This window comes from Amblyraja radiata, chromosome 20 (assembly GCF_010909765.2).
Source record: "Amblyraja radiata isolate CabotCenter1 chromosome 20, sAmbRad1.1.pri, whole genome shotgun sequence".
Lineage (NCBI taxonomy): Eukaryota > Metazoa > Chordata > Chondrichthyes > Rajiformes > Rajidae > Amblyraja > Amblyraja radiata.
In genome coordinates this window covers 32288846-32312198 of record NC_045975.1, presented here as the reverse complement: position 1 = coordinate 32312198, position 23353 = coordinate 32288846, and the positions used below count along the sequence as shown (strand labels likewise).

Sequence of the window (23353 nt, the reverse complement as noted above, 5' to 3'; positions counted from 1 at the left end):
TCATTAGTGCACATTTCCTTTTTACGTGAAGGGCTCAATAGGAATGGCAATTATTTGTGATCCTTTCACCAGCGATGGTGGTCAAGTTGGCTTCAAAGCAAGAGACCGTGCATTCAAAATTGTGCTTTTTCTCGTCAGTGCCTTGTACTATCAGGTAATTCCATTGATTTAGAAAACAGCTGAGTACTGGTTGGGCAAAGTGCTTGCACGCTGCAAGAAAACAAAAAAAGGTAGCCATTGAGTAGTTTGGGACTTAATTAATTTCCAATCACTAATTAATTAATTTCCAATTTCCAATCACTGCATCCAGGATAATCCGTCTTCTCCCTAAACCATCCCATTCTGGGGGGCGTCTTTGGTTACTGCTGCTCAGGCTTTCTTGGAGTCTGAGCGTGTCAACAGCTGAGGACCGAGGCAGCCAAATCCTCGCCACCTTCCTCAATATGGCAGCATAGTGGAAAATGAAAGCGCAGATTGGGATAAATAGTCCCGTTGTCCCACAGCCACAAACACACGCTGCAGCAAGGATGAATGTTTCAGATATTTATGTAAATAATATTAAACGCTGAAACTTACATCAGTTATAGCATGAATGTGAAGATTACAATAAATACACTGTAATATATGGCCCAACCTCTACAGTTTCATTGTTAAAACGGTTCAATTTGGGAATAAATGATGGTTGATTATGACAGTGGGTCAGGTCACCCACGTGGATCTGGCAGTGAGCGCCACTGTTTTGTTCACTTTTCACTCGGGATGCTTTGATTTGTAAAGATCACGTTACACACTGGTTTGTAGGAGGAAACTGCAGATGCTGGTTTACACTGAAGGTAGACACAACATGTCGCCTATTCGGGTGGGTCAGGCAGCATCTCTGGAGAAAAGGAACAGGTGACATTTCATTTTGAGACTTCGTCAGACTGAGAGTCAGGGGCGAGGGAAAATAGAGGTATGAAATGGTACTGAGCAAATCAGAGCTGGCACCGATCGCCAAGGAATAGTGGAGCCCACAATGGTCCCCTGTAGACTGTGGAAGAGGTGACAACAAAGGGATACGAGCAGTGAAACTAACAGGATACCTAGAGTGGGAGAGGGACGGAGAGAGAGGGAAACCAAGGGTTACTTGAAATTGGAGAAATCAATATTCATACTGCTGGGGTGCAAGCGACATATGAGGTGCTCTTCCTCCAATGTGTGTGTGGCCTCACTCTGACAGTGGAGGAGGCCTAGGACAATAAAGTCAGTATGGGAATAGGAGTTAAAATGTTTGGCAACTGGGAAATCTCGTAAACCACGGCAGACTGAGCGTAGGTGTTCAGCGGAATGATCGCCCAGTCTGCGCTTGGTCTCGCTGATTATGTAGGAGTTCGCACTGAGAACAACAGATACAGTAGATGAGGTTGGAACACGTGCAAGTGAACCTCTGCCTCACCTGAAAGGACTGTCGGGGTCCCTGGATGGAGTTGAGGGAAGAGGTACAGGGACAGATGTTACATCTCCTACAGTGGCAGGGAAAAGAGCCTGGGGAGGGGGTAGTTTGTGTGGGAAGGGATGAGTGAACCAGGGAGTTGCGGAGGGAACAGTCTCAGCGGAAAGGGGTGGAGATGCAGTCACACGCTGGGGTGTTTAAGAAGGAACTGTGGATGCTGGAAAATCGAAGGTACACAAAAATGCTGGAGAAACTCAGTGGGTGCGGCAGCATCTATGGAGCGAAGGAAATAGGCAACGTTTCGGCCCGAAACGTTGCCTATTTCCTTCGCTCCATAGATGCTGCTGCACCCGCTGAGTTTCTCCGACATTTTTGTGTACCACACGCTGGGGTGACTGGGAGTGAGAGGTAAACTTTAATTCAACCTGGATACTCGGGTGAACGTCAAAAACCTTCTTTGGGATCTTCGACCTCATCTTTCAAATTTCAACCACAGCATTTACTCAGTTGCTTAGATATACAGATATGCTTTTGTTTTATTGGTAATAATAATGTACAGGCTTCTCGGCTCGGGAGGTCTCGGTGGCTCGACACGTTCGGGTCTCCAACTTGGTCTTGCCTCTTCCCACCACCCGCACCACACTGGGACGAATTATAATTCTTTTTTACACACAGTCATGTCTTTACTTATATGGCATGTACATGCTTCGCTTGAAGGGGAGTGAGGTTGGAAGCACAAGAACAAGCACAAAGCCTTGGGAATCCGCTTTTTACAACACGTCCAGTTTTAAAGCCATGGCATACACACACGGTCTCATTTTATCTTGCATTGCCGATATTCTTGTATTTGCATAGCAGCAACTGTTTGAAAGTCTTCTTGAAGGTAATGTTGCAGAGGGCGTAGCAGGCTGGGTTGACGGTGCTGTTGATGTAACACAACCAGTAGCCAATGACCCAGACCGTCTCAGGCACGCATAGCTCGCAGAAAGTGCTGATGAGGACCATGACATTGTATGGGGTCCAGGTCAAGATGAATGCCAGAAGGATGGCAAAGATGGTCCGGGTGACCTTCTTCTCCCTGGCAGCCACTTGGCGCCGCTTTCGGACTTGGCTTCTGGCAATGTTGGCAAATTTCCTGGCCACGTTGCCGGGCTTGCTCTCCACCGTGTTGTGAGTGGCGTTGCCGGGCATGATCTCGATGGCGGTCACGCACTCGTTGCCACTCTGCTTGGTGACTATCTTGATCCTTGACCACTTGGAGCTTTGCATCTTATTGAGAGCAGGAGGCTGTGCGTTCTGGACCACGTCTGCTTTGGGAATGGACTGGACGGTGCTGGCGGAGCTGGACTCATTGGAAGTCTTCTCCTGGTGGCTGGCCGAGCCGGGGTTGGCTGAGGCCTTGTCCTCCAACTGTCCATTCTTCACAGTGTCGCGGAGGGAAGCCTTGGCCGCGTTGTTGTTATTCTGCTGCCTGCTGAAGTAACTCTTGAGCAAGTTGGAAGATCGGGATGTCTTCTCCACCTTGCTCTCAGCCTGGTGGCTTCTTACCCTGCTCCTGCTGGCCACCGACACCTGGATGTACAGGACGGTCATGATGACCACGGGCAGATAGAAGGCTGCTATGGCCGTACCAAATGTCACCACGGGGTTGGAGAGGAACTGAATGTAACACTGGCCCTCTTTCACCGTGCGCTCCCCAACCACAAACTTCCAGAAGAGGATAGCAGGAGCCCACAAGATGAAGGATAGGATCCAAGCCGCGGCTATCATCAACCCAGCCATTTTGTTGGTCCTGCGAGCTGGATAAGTCAATGGCTTAGTAACGCAGAAGTATCTGTCGAAGCTGATAATGAGCAAGTTCATGACCGAAGCATTGCTTGCAACATAATCCACAGCAAGCCACAGGTCGCAGACCACAGCGCCCAGCGGCCAGAAGCCTTTAATGATGTAGATGGTATACAAGTTCATAGAAAAGATTGCAATGATCAAGTCAGCGCAGGCCAAGCTAAATAAGAAGTAGTTATTCACAGTCTGCAGTTGACGGTTAACTTTGATGGATAATATGACCAATATGTTGCCCACGACCGTGACCAGACTGAGAGAGCCGGTTACCACAGATATAAAGACAATCTCAACAGTCTTGTAAGGACTCGCCTGTACGCTTAAGTTCGCATTTACGTCGGCTCCCAAAGTGACATTCTCCATCTTGAGCAGCAAAGTTTCTCCAGACGAGTTGTGCACAGAATCTGAAACACACCGAGAAGTAATGATTAGACACTTGCTCGCTTGCCAGTGTTTTGTTTCATGCCTATCATTCATTGTTTAAAGGTCAATTGATGGGAAATTCTATCGTCACGGCCCAGCGATGGCAGTGAGGTGTGTTTTTTGTTAGTTACTGTAAGGACATGAGAGACATTGAGGCATGTTAATGGGAGGAAAGAACTAGGAAGGGCAGAGGAACAGAAACAATCCATTCAAGGCCTTGGGATTGGTCTGCTATTAAATGCCATCTCCACGGATTCTTATGCCAAAGTTCTCATTCATAAGGTCATAAGGCATAGGAGCAGAATTAGACCATTTGGCCCATCTAGTCTACTCTCCCATTCAATCATGGTTGATCTAACTCTCCCTCCTAACCTCATTCTCCTGCCTTCTCTCCATAACCCCGACACCCATAGTCCTGAACCCCAGTCCATCTTGATGCCATCTTTTAATATCCTTGGCTAACTTAAGATTAGAAGTTAAGTTATTTAAGTCATAGCATCAATGACATCCCTTGTCGTAGAAAAAAAACCTCAACATTTCCTCCGTCTTTTGAATGAATAAATAAGGGTATTGTCTATAAGGAGAGGTTGGGCCAACTTAGACTGTTTTTTCTTGAATGCAGGAGTTTGAAGGAAGACTTGTTAGAAGTATAGAACATTATGAAAGGCATTGACAGGAATGTCAATGCCTTTCATAATAGAAATTTCCGTAGTAGAATTCCATAGTAGAAATGTCAAAGATTGCAGACCATAGCTTTAGGGTGAATGGGGGAAAGTTTAAAGGAGGTGCGGGGCAAATAATTTACCCAGAGGTTGATAGTTGTCTGGAATGTGCTGCCAGGAATGGTACAATTAACATGGTGCAATAGTGTCATTTAAGAGACTTTTAGCTAGGTACCCTGTACATGGTTATACAGGAAATGGATGGATATTGATCATTTGCAGGCAGATGAGATTAGTTTATCCTTCACATCATGTTCTGCACAGATATTTTGGGCTGAAGGGCCTGTTCCTGTATTGTAATGTCTAGCGTTCTTTATTCTATATCTCCTACATGGCATGGTACTGCTTTAATATAAAAACCAGAGCAGTATAAATAGCTTGCTCTCGACGATTCCTTTCAATGGAAAATATTTGTCTCTGTCTACTCTCTCAATTATGTCAAAATCCTAAAACCATATCTCAATTAAATCACCCATTGACCCTTCACATTCCAGAGAATACAAGCCTGGTTTATGTAATCTCTTCATAATATATCACTTGGTGCGTGGGTAATGATTTGTTGAATCTCCTTTGCACTCTTTCCAAGGTCAACATATCCTTCTTACAGTGCAGTGGCGGGAGTAACACATTATAAACCAGACGTAGCTTTGTAAAAAAAATGCTCTCCCATTTATTTTCTGTCCTTTAAATATGCTAACATTTCATCAGGTTTTATGTTTATTTTGTTCCTTTGTATCACGACCATTCCTTGGAGCCCCAATGCGTTAACATTTTCACGAGTCAAAGATACCTGGATCTATTCCTCATAGCTTCAAGATGATGACTTCCCCCATACTTGCAGTGAACTCCATTGGATATGATTTTGCCCACTTGCCCCATGGTAATTCTATGTCGCCTTCTCCACTACGCAGCGACGAGTCTTTGCGTCATTGACACTGATGTATGACCTCTTGTGCTATCTAGGTTGTTATGAATTGCTGTGAATAGTTCAGGCCATTGTACAGATCTTTGTGGAGCACAGCCAGCCAGTCATATACCTGTAGTGAAGTAGAAATCTCATATCCCCCACTTTTGGTCTTAAACTCAGTGATCAATATCTTTACTAAGTCAATAATTTGTTAACTACTCCATGATATTGAACTTTATTTAAAATAGATGCTTACTTATAGAGTCAAAATTATACAGAACAGAAACAGGCCCTTCGGCCCATTGCATCCATGTTTGTTCGTATCTATAATCAACTTCTCCACACTTATCTTATTGTCTTCTATGTTATTGGCTTCTGTTGTCAATTGCACATCCAGATACATCTTAAATACAGACAGTCCCTGTGTCATGTAACGGTTCCCTTCCTGAGAGCCGTCCATAAGCCGATTTTTCTGTAGGTCAGAAACATCTGTTTTCTATAGCAACACACAACGTATCACTCTACTTGCACTTGATATTTCTGACATTTCATCACATATTCAACCTAACACTAGCCATAATGAAACTAATGCAATATATACGGTATGCAAGTATTAATGAACACCGTAAAACATTTTATTGTCTTGAAAAATGCTTTAAAAATGTGTGGGAGAGTTTGTGTAAAGTTGGATTTCCATAGGTCAGGTCACCTGTAACTAGGGGAGGTGCTGTATTATGAGAGTCTGCACTATGCCCTTGGGAATTGCGTCCAAATTCCAATCACACTCTGGGTAAAATAAATCCATTTTGGATCCCCTCTTAATAGTGTACCTGAAACCCATGTTCTTTAGTTTTTGACGGTTCTGCTTTGGGGAATAAAATGCTTAATGGCCTGTCCCACTTAGACAAATTTTTAGGCGACTGCCGGCGACTGTCATAGTCGTAACAGGTCGCCGAAAAACAGGCGACTGGACCCCCCCCACGACAATGTCTCTGACAAACTACAACAACCTACCACCTAGTCGACGTCAAGCTACGGCAAGCTACCAACAACCGGCGACCCAGGACGTCCACCTACGACCACACCTACGACAACCTATGACCACACAGGCGATAACCTACGATAACCAAAATCAACCTATGTCCACCCGCGACAAGCTACAACAAGCAACGATCCTGTCGGCGACAACTGAAGACAATTCTGTCACTGGTTGACGTAGGTAGTTGCCAATGGAATTCACCGAAGTCAGCACCGGCGACAACCTACGTCACCTGGCGTCAACCCACTGTCGCCAAAAATTTTTGAACACGTTGAAAATCCAGCGGCGACCAGAAAGACGCTACGACTCTTTGGGCGACTGAGGAAACTATTCACGACCATACAGGCGACACCCCGGTGACCACGTGGCAACAGCCTAGTCGCCTGTAGTCGCCTAAAAAATAGCCTAAGTGGGACAGGCCCATTAATATCAGAACAATGTATCATGTTCATAATCTTGTGTGTTGCAAGCATGTCCCCCTCAGCCTCCTGAGATCCAAGAAAAACAAATCCATCTTGTTGAGCTTTTCCTCATAAATTAAATATTCCATCCCATCCAACATCCTGGCGAATCTGCTCTGTACCCTCTCCCATGCAATCACAGAAAAACACACAATACTCTATGTGTGGACCTAGCATATACCTCTCTGTTTTAATATTCTACATCCCAACAATGAAATGAAGTATCCTGTAAGCCATTATTACCTATACTATCTCTGCTGCCACCATCAGAGATTATTGGACATGTATACCATGGTTCCTCAGTACTCCCTTGAACTATCCATTAATCCTAGCCTATTTAGTCCAGCCTAAATGAATTTCACGTTTTAATTTTTTTAGAATTGGTCATACTGCATACAGGCCCTTCAGCCCAGTTTGTCCATGCTGACCACAATGCCCCATACAAGCGTCTCATCTACCTACATTTAGCCCATATCCATCTAAACCGTTCCTATCCATGTGCCTGTCCAAGTATATTTTAAATGCTGTTATAGCACCGGCCCCAATTACCTCCTCTGGCAGCTTGTTTATGTACCCACCCCCCTCTGAGTTAAAAAAAGTTGCCCCTCAGGTTCATACTTTCCCTCTCATCTTAAACCTAGGTCCTCGGATTCTTGTCTCCCCTACTCTGGGTGGAAGATTGTTCATTTACCCTATCTGTTTCCCTCGTGATCTATTACATCTCTATAAGACCACCCCTCATCCTCCTGTGCTCCAGGGAATAAAGTCATAGCCTGCTCAACCTCTCCCTTCCCAACCGATCAATACCATCCTGTAGCCTAAGACTGCCCTCCACATCATAAAGAACACCATTAGTTTTCATGTTATCTGCAAACTTGCTAATCTTACTTCTTACATTCACAACCAAATCATTAATGTACACAATCAACAGTAAGATTCCCAGCACCAAGCACTGTAGTACACCACTGGTCACTGGCTTCCAAACATAACAATAACCATTTCAACATCATCTTCTTTTCCCTGTTCACTTCCATTTTGAATCTCTGGATCTCAGACTACAACCTTTTGGATGAGTCGCTCGTGTGCGACCTTGATAAAGACCATGCTGAGCTTCATGTAGACTACTTCAATCACAATTGTTACTTCATTGAAAGATTCAATCGATTTGGTCAGACAGGATCATCCTTGCTAACTATGATGGAACTATTTCTGCTGTTATAATATAGATTAATCCTGTTGCTTATATTTCTTTCCCTATAACTTCCCAATCACGGATGTTAGATTTACATCCTGCTATCCATCTTGAATAAAGTTACCACATTTGTTGTTTTCCAGTCATCAGCCACCTCACCTGTGGCCGGCATAGATTTTGAAATCTCCGCCAGGGCTACAGCCGACTCTTCCCTTTTCTCTCATTAGGCTCTGGAGATTTATCTAATTTTAAACCCACCGTGATATCTATTACCTGCTGCTTTTCAATGGCAGTTGTTCTAGAGTCAATACAGATGTGAAGTAATTCTGCAGGGCAGGCAGCATCTCTGGATAGAAGGAATGGGTGACGTTTCGGGTCAAGACCCTTCTTCAGACACGTTTCGGGTTGAGACTCTTCTTCAGACATGCTGCCTGTCCCGCTGAGTTACTCCAGCATTTTGTGTCTACATTCGGCGTAAACCAGCATCTGCAGCTCCTTCCTACAGGTGTGGTTTCCATTTAAGATTGCAGTGACATGGCTGGTAGAGCTGCTGCCTCTAAGCACCAGAAACCCGGGTTTGATACTGATCTCGGGTGCTGTCTGTATGGAGTTTGCACATTCTCCCTGTGAACGTGTGGGTTTCCTCCGGGTGCTCCGGTTTCCTCCCACATCCCATGTCCCAGGCATGCTGGTTTGTAGATTAATTGGACTCTGTAATTTGCCCTTGGTGTGCAGGGAATGGATGCGAAAGTGGGATAACATAGAAATAGTGTGAACGGGTGATCGATGGACGGTATGGACTCAGTTGGCCGAAGGGCCTGTTTCCATGTTGCATCCTTCAATCAATCTTTCGATCAAAAAAACTTCACTTCTAATTGAACAACTTCTGGAAATTCAAATCCACTACATCTGAAGATATCCCCCCCGTGCACTTCTTCAAAACAAAAATCATTTAAAAAAGATTTTATACACTTTTTCCCAATCTAAGATAATTCTCTCTGATCTGCTCATATTTCCAGGTGTTCTGTCATTTTATCCTTAATTATAGATGCCAGTAACTCAACCACAACAGGTGCTCCATCCACTTTGATTTCACTCACTCAGCCTCCTTAATTAATGTTGTTGCTGCTGCAAAAGGCTTAAACAGGGCATATTTTATTAGGTGTATCCAAGAGGGTTTTTGAAAATAATATGTGGATAATCTAACTCGAGGAGGGGCCCATACAGGACTTTATATTGGGAGACGAGCCTGGCCAGGTTGCTGGTTCATAATTTCTTACGTCCATAAGTTGTAGGAGCAGAATTAGGCCATTGGGCCCATCAAGTCTACTCCTCCATTTAGTCATGGCTGATATATCTTTCGCTCTCAACCCCATTCTACTGCCTTCACCCCATCACCCTGGCACCTGTACTGATCAAGAATGGTGCTTCATTGGAAGAGGATTCCGAGAACAGTGATCGCAACTCCATAGGTTTGGAGTGACAATAAGGTGATCTTGGGGGAAGGTACGACATTGGGATAAAGCAGATAACGACATTATTAGGCAGAAGCTAGGGAGAGTAAATTGGGAGCAGTTGTTATTAAGCCCATGTCTGATAGGTGAGAGTCATTTAAAGACCAGCTGATCAAAGTTCTGGACTGATATGTTCCACTAAGGAGGAGGGATGAGGATGGCAACGTAAGGGAATCTTAGATGACCATAGAGGCTGTAAATGTGATGAAAAAGCAAAAGAAAGTGTATGTAAGGAAGATGAAATCAGACGGGATATTTGAGATACATATTGCAGGTAAAAAATAATTCAAGTGGGGAATTAGAGTGTAACCAGGTAGAAGATAGCACCAAGAATAGAGGGGGGGGGATTTATGCTTGGAGATGGAGGGTATAGGCAAGGTACTATATGATTACTTTGTACCTGTATTCACCAAGGATAGAGAGAATGGTGTGGAGTATTCTAATATGCAAGGGCAGTTTGAGAGCAAGAAGGAGGTGGTATTGGAAAAACATTAAGGTGAATAAATCCCCAGTGCTCAATCCCAGGTTATTGAGGGAGGCTATCGAGAGGATTGCAGGGGTCTTGATGAAAACCCTTGTATTCTCCCAAGCCACAGGCAACACCCCAGAGGACTGGAGAATAGCTAATGTTGTTCAAATGTTGAAGAAGAACAGAAATAACAGAGGAATTTTAGGCGATTGAGCCTCATATCAATGGGAGGGAAGCTATTGGAGAGGATTCCTCGGGATAAGATTTATTCACATTTAGAAGAGAATTGGATAACTAGAAATAGTCAGCATGGCTTTGTCTGCATAATTTCACTTGATTAGGTTATTTGAGGAGCTGATGAAGATGATTGACTGAGGGTGGTGCAGTGGATGTTGTCTATGTGTATTTTTAGTAAGTCTCCTATTGAACGGCGATCCAGAAACTTAAGATGCATGGGATTCACGGTGACTGGTAGTTTGGTTTGAGAACTGGCTTACCCATAGATGAGAGGGAGTTTTTGAAGGGTGCTCTGGCTGGAGATCTTTGACCGCAGGGATCTATGCTGGGACCTTGATTATTTGCGATATATATATATAAATGGCTTGAACATAAATGTAGATGGGTCAGTTAATAAGTTTGCAGATGACATCAAAATTGGTGGAGTTGCAGAAAGTGAGGAAAGCTGTCAAAGGGTGCAGCAAGATATCGATCTGTTATCTAATGGGGGGGAAATGGCAGATGGAATTTAATCCCAGCATGAGTGAGGTGTTGCACTTTGGCAGTTCGAATGTTAGAGGAAAGTGTGCAGTCGATGGTTAGATGCTTACTAGCATTGATCTGCAAAGGGATCTTGGGATCCCAGTTCACAGCTACCTGAAAGTGGCAACACAAGTGGATAGAGTGATAAAGGAGGAGTATGATACGCTTGCCTTCATTGGTCAGGACATTGCGTATAAGTGTAAAAAAAGTATGTTGCTGCTTTATAAAACGTTAGTTATGCCTCATTTTGTGTATTGTTTGCAGTCACCGCATTACAGGAAGAATGTGGAAGCTTTGGCGAGGGCGAGGGTTTCAAATGTCAAATATCGGAGGGCAGAGGGAAGAGTTTAAAAGAAAAGTGCAGGGCAAGTTTTTTTATACGGAGATTGCTGAGTGCTTGGAATGTACTGCCAGGAGCGGTGGAGGAGGCAAATACGATAGTGGTTTTTAGATAGGTACATGGATGTGCAGGGAATGGAGGAATACAGATCACATGCAGGCTGGGGAGATTAGTTTAACTTGGCAATATATTCGGCACAACTATCGTGGGCCAACGGGCCTTTTCCTGTGCCGTATTTTCTATATTCTATATTCTATGTTCTAAATTATGTGCTATTTCCTAATCTAAAGACAAAAATCCTGAATTAAGAAGCTTCAGTGGATTAGGTATCTGCAATTTCCTTGCATCATCCCTTTGAAATCAGCTGGGAAATAGTTTATCTTAGAGATAAGTCAATGTTTAGTGCTTTAATTTCTTTAAATATTGCTGTTTCCTTGGTTATGTTAACGATATTGAACATCATTCCTTATTATTATTTCCCTGAGAATATCTGATTTGTCATCTTCTACCTCCATTACTAAGAATGAGACAGTGTAATTATTCCGTCTCTTTTGTTTCCATGTATTGTATTTATTGGTGATATTATCTAATTTGTCTTTTAAAGAGCACACATTATCTTTGAATATCCATTCTTTTCTCAAACTTTCCGTATTGATTTTTAGAGCTCTCACAAAAGACTTTCTATATTCAGTTTCACTGCTTTATTTTTTTGTCTTCCTTTGTTGATCTTTATATCACTCCCAAACCCTTGGACATACACAAGAGATCGCGCTGTTTGTGAATGTTAGTGTTTTGGTATCTCTCATTTCTTTAGTTCACGAAGCACTATTTGCTACGTTGTCCCTGCACTTTATGAGAATATATGGGGGGTTTTTGTACACGTTTTTCTTAAAATTAAATACATTTTGTATAATTTATCATCTACAGTTTTATTTGATGACAGCTTTGATCTATTTGGAATCTTTTAGCTCCTTATGTTAAAGTTAGCCAGAGCAATGTTTAGATTCTTAGTAACTGTGTAATGTCTTACATTTTCATATGTAATATTGAGTTTTATCATATGGCTGTTTAATGACTAACCAAATCTGTCTCTTTGCTAAAGTTAGTGTGCCCTACTATTTATTGGTTACAAACACTATTGGTCCAGAATATTAACTTCACTACAGTGGTGCAACAGAGCTGTTGCCTCACAGCGCCAGAGACCCGGGTCCGATCCTGATTATGGGTGTTGTTTGTGTGGAGTTTGCACGTTCTCCATGTGACCGTGTGGACTTTCTCCGGGTGCTCCGGTTACCTCCCGCATTCTGAAGACTTGCACGTTCGTAGGTTAATTGGCTTCTGTAAATTGCTGCTAGTGTGTAGGAATTAGAACTTGTGTACGGAGAAATTGATGGTCGCCGTGGACTCAGTGGGCCGAAAGGCCTGTTTCCACACTGTATCTCTAAGCCGCAAGTAATTCACTCCTTTCAGATGAGCAATGCTGCTCATCCCCAACAAAATATTCAAGGCTCCCTTTGAAACAGTTCCAGTTTTGCCGCCCTGCTCTCTATTCTTTGAATCAATACATCCTGCTACTTATTACTATTATCTGGAATTCTGTAGATAATTCCCATTATGTCTATCTCAAATCTTCACAGCCAACTATTGACTTGTTTGCTGTTTGCTTTCTTTTCCATGCAACCTCTCTTGCAATATTGGAAATAATTTTCATCAATAACATGCCCCTCTTTCACTTTCCGTTTTCCTATCTTTTTTAAAGACCTAAAAGCATCAAATATTATAATATATGATTTTTTTTCACATGGGGCACCTATATTACTGGTTTGCGACTTTATTTTTCTCATGGTCTTATCGCATTTATAAAATGTTATAACATTTTTATAACTATTTAACTATGTTTTGATCATTTTATGAAGTTGGATGAAAACTTTACAGATTGTAAAATTCCATGGAGCTCATCTGTGCACTTGGGTGGGCAACAAAGATCTTGACATTAAAACAGGAAATGCTGCAAACACTGATTAGGTCAGGCAGTATCTGTGGAAAGAGGAACAGAGTTAAAGTTACAGCTCAAAGTCAAAACTGGGAAAGAGAGAAAATGAGCTTTCAGTAGCAAGGAAGAATCCTGTATCATTATTTCATAGAATAACAGGCAATTTCTACCTGGCGTACTAGCCAATGAATACTTAAACATCAATTATTATCATCTTGCCTTTATGGAACTGTGTTGTGCTAAAATTGGCAGAGGCACCTAACATCTTAAGAACATCACCAGCAGAATAGTGCATGGAAATGAAAGAGTGTCTGCTGTTGATGCTAAGCCAATTGATAATTATAGATCTGAGACCATAGATTTATGTGAACTGATAAGGACAGATGGAATTAGGTTACAGACTAGACATGATCTCACTGTGTGACAAAACAAATTTGAGAGGAAAGGGGAGCAAAAGTAAAGGAAGAAAGGAGGGGAGGAAAGGAATTATATTCATGTAATGCATTTCATGATCTCAAGATTCTTTCCGAATGAAGGAGCTTTGCAATTATACCAATGTTATGTCATGTTCAAACTGACAGTGATTTAGACTGATAGGGAAAAAGAACATGGTTGGGTGATATATAATCCTGATATATCAGATAGAATCTCTGGTGTGCATCTAAGAAGGCATGTGGATCTTTATATAGTTTACATATTTAAAGGTTTTGTCAATGTTTAGTTAAGAGATATGAGGAGAAAAAGACTCTTTGGTCCACCACGCCGGCCCACGATCAACTGTTCACTAGTTCACACTAGGGACAAATTACAGAAGCGAATTAACCGACAAACCTGCACGTCTTTAGAATATGAGATGAAGAGAGTTTAGCACGAGTGATTGGTTTAAACGAAAGTTAAACCAGTGTTCATGTCACAAACATTGTTACAGTCTACTGCAGGTGAAAGGAGTTTTTAAATAATGGCAAGCATTACAAATTATGATGGACTTTAACATTTAGCTGCATCAGAAAGGCCAGATTAGCTCAAGTCTGAAAGGTGGCAAATTTGATGAACACATTCAATATCGTTTTACTGAGCAATAAATGCTAGCTATTTCCTTAAAATAAATCAGGGTAATTAGGCCAGAGCATTAAAATAAAAAAAGATAATATTATCGATCAATACAAAATAACTTTCTCTGCACAAAAATTGTAAATGCTAGGAAGGTCATGCTGTTTAAATTGTTCAAGAGGAAGGCATTGGCAACATGAAGTTATCCCACAGCCTGTCTCTTTCATCATCGTTACTTTTTTGCATATCTTTCATTCATTTGCTCTATATCACTGTGTATATTGTTTATTTCCCTTTCCTCGGACTTTCAGTCTGAAGAAGGGTCTCGATCCAGAAACGCCTCCTATTCCTTTTCTCCAGAGATGGTGCTTGACTCGTTGAGTTACACCAGTTTTTTGTGTCTATCGTCAGTAGAAACCTACACATTAAGTTATTGGTTTTTATTAGAGTGTTGGTTGGAATTGGGATTGACACCTAGTACAAAAAGAGATGGTTGCGGTGTTTGGCGGTCAATCCTCTCAGCCACAGGACAACTTTGCAGGATTTCCTCAGGGTAGTGACCTGGGACCAAACATCTTCAGCTGCTTCATCAATGGCCTCCTTTCAATCGTAAGGTCAGAACTAGGGATGCTCGCTGATGAGTGCACGATGTTCAGCACCACTCACAAATCCACATCCAAATGCAGCAAGACCTGGATAATAAAGGGCACACAGCTCCTTTGAAAATTATGGATGGGAAATTCTGGAGAACAAAATGAAGAAGTAAAGAGCATGCAGGAAAATATCTTTTGGCCTGTTCAGCTGACGCAGCATGTACACTCCCATTCTTTGGCAGCTACATATTCTATTTGCAGGAAAGAACTGCAGATAGACACAAAGCTGGAGTAACTCAGCGGATCAGACAGCATCTATGGAGAAAATAAATCGGTAATGTTTCGGGTTGAGACCCTTCTTCAGACTGAAGAAGGGTCTCGACCTGAATTGCCACCTAGTCGTTTTCTCCAGAGATGCTGTCTGTCCCGCTGATTATTCCAGCTTTTAGTGTCTATCTTCGATTTAAACCAACATCTGTAGTTCCTTCCTACACTAAATAACTGCAGATGCTGGTTTACACTGAAGATAGACACAAAATGCTGGAGTAACTCAACGGGTCAGGGGGAAAGGAATAGGTGATGTTTTGGGTCGGTATGAGGGTAACGGCCCGAATCATCACCTATTCCTTCCAGAGATGCTACCTGACCCGCTGAGTTATTCCAGTATTTTGTGCCATCACCATCAGAGTGAATAATATCAAATTGTCAGTGAGGAAGAACATCTTTCTTTGTTGAAGATTAGCCCCCAAACCACATTTTATCCTGGAAGTTTTCCCATCACATGCATCATGTCCATGGTCCATCATCTATGGCCACATGGATACGCCTGAGGCAAAAAATGGAGGGACTTCAAAATGAACTAATGGTAAAATCTGGCACAGGTATTGACGTTGAGCAGATGTTTTCCGGGCTTCTAGCAACTACTGAACTTTTAAACTAATTAATATGTGGCCCACCCACAGCCTGAATCACCGTCTGAAAGCACCTTGCTGGATGCCCAGTCAACCACATCAAAATAACCTGATCTGAAGCAGAATTTCACTGTTCTGCTTAAATGTGGCAAACTCTGTCTCCGGCTCCCACTGAGCCACTTGTGCAATCTGCTGCCTCCTGGGTACATGCCTGGATTAGCAGTAACCATGATGATTCATTTTGTACTTGAAATGTGACTAAAGTTGATGAGAAGGTTTCATTATAAATCCAAAGCACTCCTTAGGTTCTGTACAAAATGAATTGCTGTCAAACAAACCCTCCCAACATTTCAGGTGAATATTCCCATTGCAAGTTATTAAAAATTCTGTACCCCCTTAATTATACTTCGTTAAAATTCAAGTGGTTGCAAACACAGGGATTCGTTTTGACTCTCCATTACAATGTAAGCATGATTATAGTCAGCAGCAGCAGCAGCAGCAGCCCCTTTTAGATCTCTCTGGATTTTAATTTCCGTTGAAGCCAGCCATGTGAAAATATCATCTGGCTGTCATTATTCTTTACCACATCCTGGAGGTAAAGCAGAATATATGATCAACGGAACTCTTGCAAAAATCTTCGCGTTCCTTATAAATTTATGTCAGGTTTGTACTTTCAAATCGAATACTTTCAGTTCTGTACACATTTTATAATCCTCGGCTAATACATCTTTGCCACTCATCCATCAGAGCTGAATATCCTTTGCCAGGCAATTTAGTCACCACAATAAGTTCAGAGACAATAAATTCTGTGATGTATGAGGGGTGCTTTGAGGTTAAGGCCTGTCCCACAGTACGAGGTAATTCAAGAGTTCTCCCGCGTTTTCTGCTGATTCGAACTCGGAGAATGTCCGTAGCGGGTCCGTAGGAGTTCGTGGATGTCTCGTGGCGGCTCGTACGAGTAAAAAGTAACAATTTTATTCATCACGAGTATTTTTTTACTCGTGGACATTTTTCACAGTGTTGAAAAAACGTCACGAGTTTACCGGATTTCCCGAGTACCCACCGTCACTCGTACGAGCCGCTACGAGGCATCCACGAAACATGAGCACCCAGATCATGAAACACATGCGGTCACAGGGAGAATGTACAAATTCTACACAGTCAGCACCAGAGGTCAGGATTGAACTCGGGTCTTTGGTATTGTGAGGCAGCTGCTCTACCAGCTTCGTGTTCATAAGTTATAGGAGCAGAATTAGGCCATTCGGCCCATCAAGTCTTCTCCACCATTCAATCATGGCTGATCTATCTTTATCTCTCAACCCCATTCTCCTGCCTTCTCCCCATAACCCTTGACACTCTTACTAATCAAGAATCTATCAATCTATGTCTTAATAATATCCATTGACTTGGCCTCCTCAGCCTTCTGTGGCAAGGAATTTCACAGATTCAACTCTCTAAAGAAATTCCTCCTCATCTCCTTAAACTCCTTAATAAGTCTTAATTTACTAAATAATTCACTGTGCCTAAATAAATTAGAACGTATAGTGTTGGTTGCAGCTATAGTTTGCACGTTCAATGTGATTTAACAATTATTTAGGACTTCATTATGACATAGCCACATAATGCTACCACACAGTATACACAGGCATTTGAACTGGTGCCCAGTGTTTGGCTTGCTGGAAATGGTGCTCATGTATTTCCTTCTGTAAACATGTAAAGGTCTGTACACACATCATAAAATGGGTTCGAAAGGAACAGTTACAGTTAGGACCATCTGGTGCAGTTCAGCACCCCGGCACTGTACATGTAGCAAACTATTGATGGACCATAGCAGTGGAACCAATGGAGGAGCTGTGTTGGTGAAAGGGAATCGGGTGTTTCCTCAGCATTGTAGCTGCTGTGAGGATGTCGGACAGAGTCTGAATACGGAGACTGTCCACGATCATTGTGAGAAATGAGAAACAATAACTGGGCTGTCAACATTCAATGTTATAATGCAGAAAATCTGACAGCAACTTCCTGAGTTGCAAACATGCAAAGAACTTTGGCGTTTTCCCACCGAATAGGGTACTGCAATCTAGATCAGCAGAAATTAGTAAACTGAATTGCAATTCAAGTACTTATGATCTAAGCCTTAACATTTCCAGAGAATGTTTATTTTTTACATCAGTTATGTCTGAACATTTAAGGCAACCTATGATAATACTTATTGTTTCATAAACTATCTGGTCCTTAAAATATAATGTTATTCCTTCAAATATATAAATTCATGGTGTATAAATTCATTGTTTACTGGTAGCATTGACCTTCCTAAATAGTCAATGGAATGAATTTCTGACGCAAGGTGCAACATTCTGCTATTCCTGAAAAGCACATTCGTTCTACCAAGCGGAGACAAATTTGTGGACCCCTGTTTTTTAAAATAATAGAGGATCATTGTTAATTTACTGGGGGGTTTTTCATAGTAATGGTGAAAGCAGATACGATAGTGGCATTTACCAAGCTTTTCCAATGGATATGCTGGGAAGGAAGTGGTATGGATCAATTGTAGGCAGATTAGATGAGTTTATCTTGGCATTATGTTCGGCACAGATATTGTGGGCTGAAGGCTCCGTGCTATACCCTTTGAAGTTCAATGATATTTTTAGAGCAAATTTAATCTCATGTATTTACTCCAACCTCTGTTCTAGAAGAGTCCAAAACATTAGTTAAATGTAATGCTTTTTACTTCTCTTGGTTTGCTGTTTGTGCAAGTTTGTCCATTTAGCCAGCATGATCTCGCATTTCTGTTGCTGGATGACAAGGATGCCTCTCGACATTTGAAGAAAATCAAACACCAGAGAAGGGGAAAGTAAGGAAGGCATTAAACCTTTGTGTGAATCTTGCTTCATGGTCAACACCCAGCCCCCACTCATTGCAAAATCAAGATGAAGAATACGTAAATGGAATTGTAAATATAATCAATGACCCTTTCAGATCCAATCCAGAAATGATTTTCCTATTTCTGTAACGTCATTTGCCATGGGTAAAGTATTTTTTAGAGCTTTGCTATCCATACCCAGTGGGGAGACTGTGTAAGTGGACATTTCATGCAGAAATAACATGTAATGTTTGGATGCCAGTTTGTGTAGAACTCAAACAATCCTCCTTGGGGATTATTTTCCTTTAGATTATTCTATATTTCATGCAAGGCCAGTTTTGTGAAAGGGAACGTGTATTGGAAGGTTAAGATGAATCCGACATAGTCACTGACCAAAATTGCGAAAAATAAACTATTGTTCAGTACTATGATGGTAATTTCTCTCATATTTGAACTCTATCAGTAACAAAAAATGAATGACAAGGTACTGAGGGAAGATACAGGATTTCCTCTCAGACCAATTCTTCCACAGCGATATGCACTTGTGTAGCATTCATGAATGCAATGAACCATGCTGAGTGAAATGGTGTAAAGGCAAAGGAATTTGGATGTCTATGTTTCACTCGATAAATTCTTGGACACAATCACTTTGCACAAAGTAATCGAAATGACCAGTGGAAATTTTACCTATATCACAAATGGATTTGAATGTAAGAGCATGCAAGTGATGCTCTGAGTGAACAGGGTCTTGGTCTAACTATCTGTTGCATAGTATTTCATTTTGTGTTGAGGAAGACTTTTTCAAATCCTTTCTTGGAATGTGCATGTGTCCTGCAAGGTCAGCATTCAAGACCAATCCTAATTGTCCATGAGCTGGTGGTGATGATCTACCTCGACATCTCTTGCAATATGTGTGGAGATGAAAGTCCCTCAGAGCTGTTAGGTAACGAGCTCCAGGCCTTTGATCCACTAATGATGAAGGGGAAGGGTGAAATCAGGATGTTGGTGCTGTTCTCTTGCCCCTATTGCCCTTGTCTTTCCATCTGCAAGAGGTCACGGGTTAACGTTACTGTCAATAACACCTTTGCCAGAGGGAATTATATGGATGGCACACACTGCTCTCACCATTCCCGAATATTTGGACATGGATGCCATTCTTAACAGAGGAGTTGCAAAAGGAATGAATCACTGTAATCCTCCCTATTTCAGGCTCAATGAGGAGGGATGACATTGATATTGGATGCTGCCATGTGGAATTTCTAAAGTTAAGGTGATTGGCCTCTAACAAGAATGACCAACATCCTTTCAGCTAAATACGAATGCTTTTCTCTTTATTCTCTTTTTTTTAAAACCTAAGCAGGGCTTCCAGATGTTACATGGCTAAATGCAGCCTTTAACCATGTCTAAGCTGAGGCTGCAATAATGATCTTATACCCTGGAAGCAGACACCACAGTCACAACAAAATGATAACATGGACCAAATGGTAAAGCTAACAGAATATGTGGCATAAACGTATCCATATATTTGTTTATATGTAGAGTGAAAGCCAATGTAATTAAGTTATTTAAGAAGACTTGGATAGACTCAATTGGATGCCAACATGGAAGATCATGCATCCTGAAGTGAAACCAGGAACCAATTTGTCATATCAAGGTTGACAGAAATCTAAAGCATTCTTCCAAAAAGTTGATGAATATTTGGTCATTTGAAGCTTTCATCAATGAGATCTGGAGATCTTTGTTGAGAAAGGGTATGGAGGGGTGTGTGTCATTGCAGCTAAGTAATGTCCAGGTTAGTCTTTGGAACAATTTCCAACTGTTCTTACATAAAGCTAGTCTATATAGAGGCTAGATAAAATGTGGAGTCCACGGCCCATGTTTAAACAGCATCGAAGATTGAATTTAGCAGGGAACATCAAGGCAAGAAATGGAAGTAATTAAACTCAGTGACAATTGAAGGGCTAGCACCTGAAGAGTGCAGAGAACACAGAGGGCTGTAGAGCTGGAAGAGGTTGATCGGAAAGGAACATATTTTTAAACAGGATCAAGGATTTTAAAATTAAGCCGCTATTTAACCAGGAATCAATATAGGGCAGGACGTGGGCAACAAAGGTCAGGTTTATGGTGGGTAGAATGATAAAGACCCGCCCAGACTAGATTGGAATAGTCAACCAGAGGCATGGATGAGGTTTCTGACAGCAGGTGAGCAGAGACAGAATCGAGCAGCTACAGAGGTATGAAGATGGAGTTTTAATGAAGACATAGATAGATGGTCCAGTGCTCCTTATATTATTACCGATGCCACGGAAGTGCAGGATCTTAAATCAATGCATCATTAAATGACTTGGTACCGATGTGCATCTAGTTTTAAAGAACATGTGAGCTGCTACACTGATGTAACATATGCAGTAGATCTGCAGATAGTGCAGTGGGCTTTTGTTTGGCTTATTTATGACATGTCATTAGTAAATGGTATCTGTCTTAAAATCTGCCAAGCACCTCCTCTGCTGCTGTTCTACTTCAACTTATCCCTTCAGCTAAGTTTGAGTAACAGGAACCAAATAATGTTAGGGAGGTGAACAGTCATTCAGTATGTTTAAGGTTTTCAAATTACATTGTATAGAGAGAGAGAGAGAGAGAAATGAAAGGGGACCAAGATTATGGCTGTAGGACACCTTGAGTTAAGTGCATTTTTGCACATTAAGCCGTCAACTCAAGGAACTTCCTGTTGCTTGTGGCATTGACTGTTGACCTCGTGGGAAGCATTAAAAAAAAAGTCAAATTACTGTACTGGGATAACAGAAAGAGGGCCATTTGACCCATTGGTTCACTGCTGGCTTTTTGTTGGAGCACTTCAAATGCTGGTCCTGTTCTCTATTTTCTCCTCACAATAGTGCGCCTTCCACTACTTGAAATGTTTATCGACTTTTGCGTCAATTGTTGCAGTAATCTTGATCTCCCTCATACCCTGTGGCAAACTTCTCCATTCTCAAACAAGCCTCTGCCCAAATAAATGTCCTTTTTGGAACGAAGATTCAGGGTTTCACCTTGGAATGGACTGAGACAAGAGGATTTCAATATCCATCTTAGAAACAACGAATTTAAATGATTTTGAGACGGCAAGCATCCACACTATCAGGGAAGAGATAAGCTTTCAAAACATATTTCTATCAAGACAGGGTGAAACATAATTTAATTTGCATCTTTATCTTGGATTAAACTCAACATCGATAAATGTTTTGTTATAACTAATGGCTAGATGAGAGGTAGACGAGGCTTTGATGTGAATAATGCTGAAAGAATTTGCACACAGCATGCAAGATAGGTAAAAGAGGGAAGCCCAATTTATCAAAGTGAATTCTCTATCCTTGAGTAAATATCAGATTGTATATAGAATAACAGATGCCAGCTGCAAGGATGTAATTCAATTATATGGTTTGGATAACAATATCAGCTAAAGCTTGAGTGATTTATTAGAGTCAGTGGAACACAGGGAACTGAAGTACTGCCTAGCAACTTAAGGTCAGATGCACCGTTATTCTTTTAGTAAAATGATCTATTATTTACAGGTTTGTGAGTTTTATGTATGTGTTAGAGGAGGTCAAAGGTAATGATGCTGAGGAAGAGGAGACGTGTGGACAATGAAATAACACAGGGAATATTTGGAGGTAATATTTTTGCAAACCAGGGCAGGTTGGACACTGGTGCTGTGAACAGTAAAATGGGAAGGAGCTGAACCTTTCCCACAAAGCTCATTATTCAATGGGTGCAACATCACAGTTGATATTTCTGCAAATTCCTCCATTGCAGTCAATCGTGTGGCCCCTTACCATTCCTGATATCTATAGTCTCGTTGATATTCTCTAGTCAAAGTTACTGTCCTGTGTGTCCTTTCTCATAGTATGTGTCCACAAAGTCAGAATATCAAATATCAATATCTGATGTCCTGATTTAAGTCACCTGAATGCAGTTGGAATCAATATGAAAAACATCATTTTATCAGAATACGGAGTCACACTAAACCCCTGCTTTAGGCCACTGCTGACCAACCACTCTCTGCTCTGCATCATGGGTTTGCTGCTGTCTTTTATGCTAGAGTTAAGTCTGGGCCCTAAGCACTCATAAACATAAAACATAAAACACATGCATAAGATATACATGTCTGAGCCCACTCATGTACCAAGGCACTAATACACTATTACCTGCACCCTCCACCCATGCTATCCATCTTAGATTCACACACACATGAGCACATGCAAACCACCTCCAAACACACAACCGCCTCCAAACACACAATCACTGCAGCATGTGCACGCACACACACTCTCTCTTTCCTTATCTCTCTCAGACACACACACACATACTCACAATCTCTTTCTCTCTCACACATTTTCTGTGTTTCTATTCTAGGGGCTAGTGGAATCAGGGGATATGGGGAGAAGGCAGGCACGGGTTATTGATTGGGGACGATCAGCCATGATCACAATGAATGGCGGTGCTGGCCGAATGGCCTCCTCCTGCACCTATTTTCTATGTTTCTATGTTTCTATACTCGAAGGGAACATCTATACAACCACGAAGATACTCAAATCCAATGCATCTGCAGCCTAATATAAATATATTTATACAAATACACAAACAAACCTGCACCTATACAGCACCTCTTAACCCTCCCACTAACACCAATGCACACAATCATACATAGATGCAGATGCATATGTACACATACTCACCCCTTTACAAACACCCATCATACATATGCACATACTGCATCTACATAAAATACCAACCTGACCTTATAGATTTCAATCTACAAACACATATCATTGCACACCTTGCCTGATAA

At 41.7% G+C, this 23353-nt stretch overlaps 1 protein-coding gene across 1 annotated transcript in view; it reads right to left on the bottom strand.

Moving 5' to 3' along the window:
• Positions 1 to 1456: 1456 nt before the first annotated feature.
• chrm4 (cholinergic receptor muscarinic 4) overlaps positions 1457 to 23353 on the bottom strand; it is a 63083-nt gene continuing 41186 nt past the window's right edge. Inside the window, exons 2-3 of the mRNA XM_033039202.1 lie at positions 1818 to 3678; positions 1457 to 1620 (exon numbers count right to left, since the gene is read on the bottom strand). Coding sequence (XP_032895093.1) covers positions 2252 to 3637 — 1386 coding nt within the window. The 5' untranslated portion in view covers positions 3638 to 3678 and the 3' untranslated portion in view covers positions 1457 to 1620; positions 1818 to 2251. The remainder of the gene's footprint in view (positions 1621 to 1817; positions 3679 to 23353) is intronic.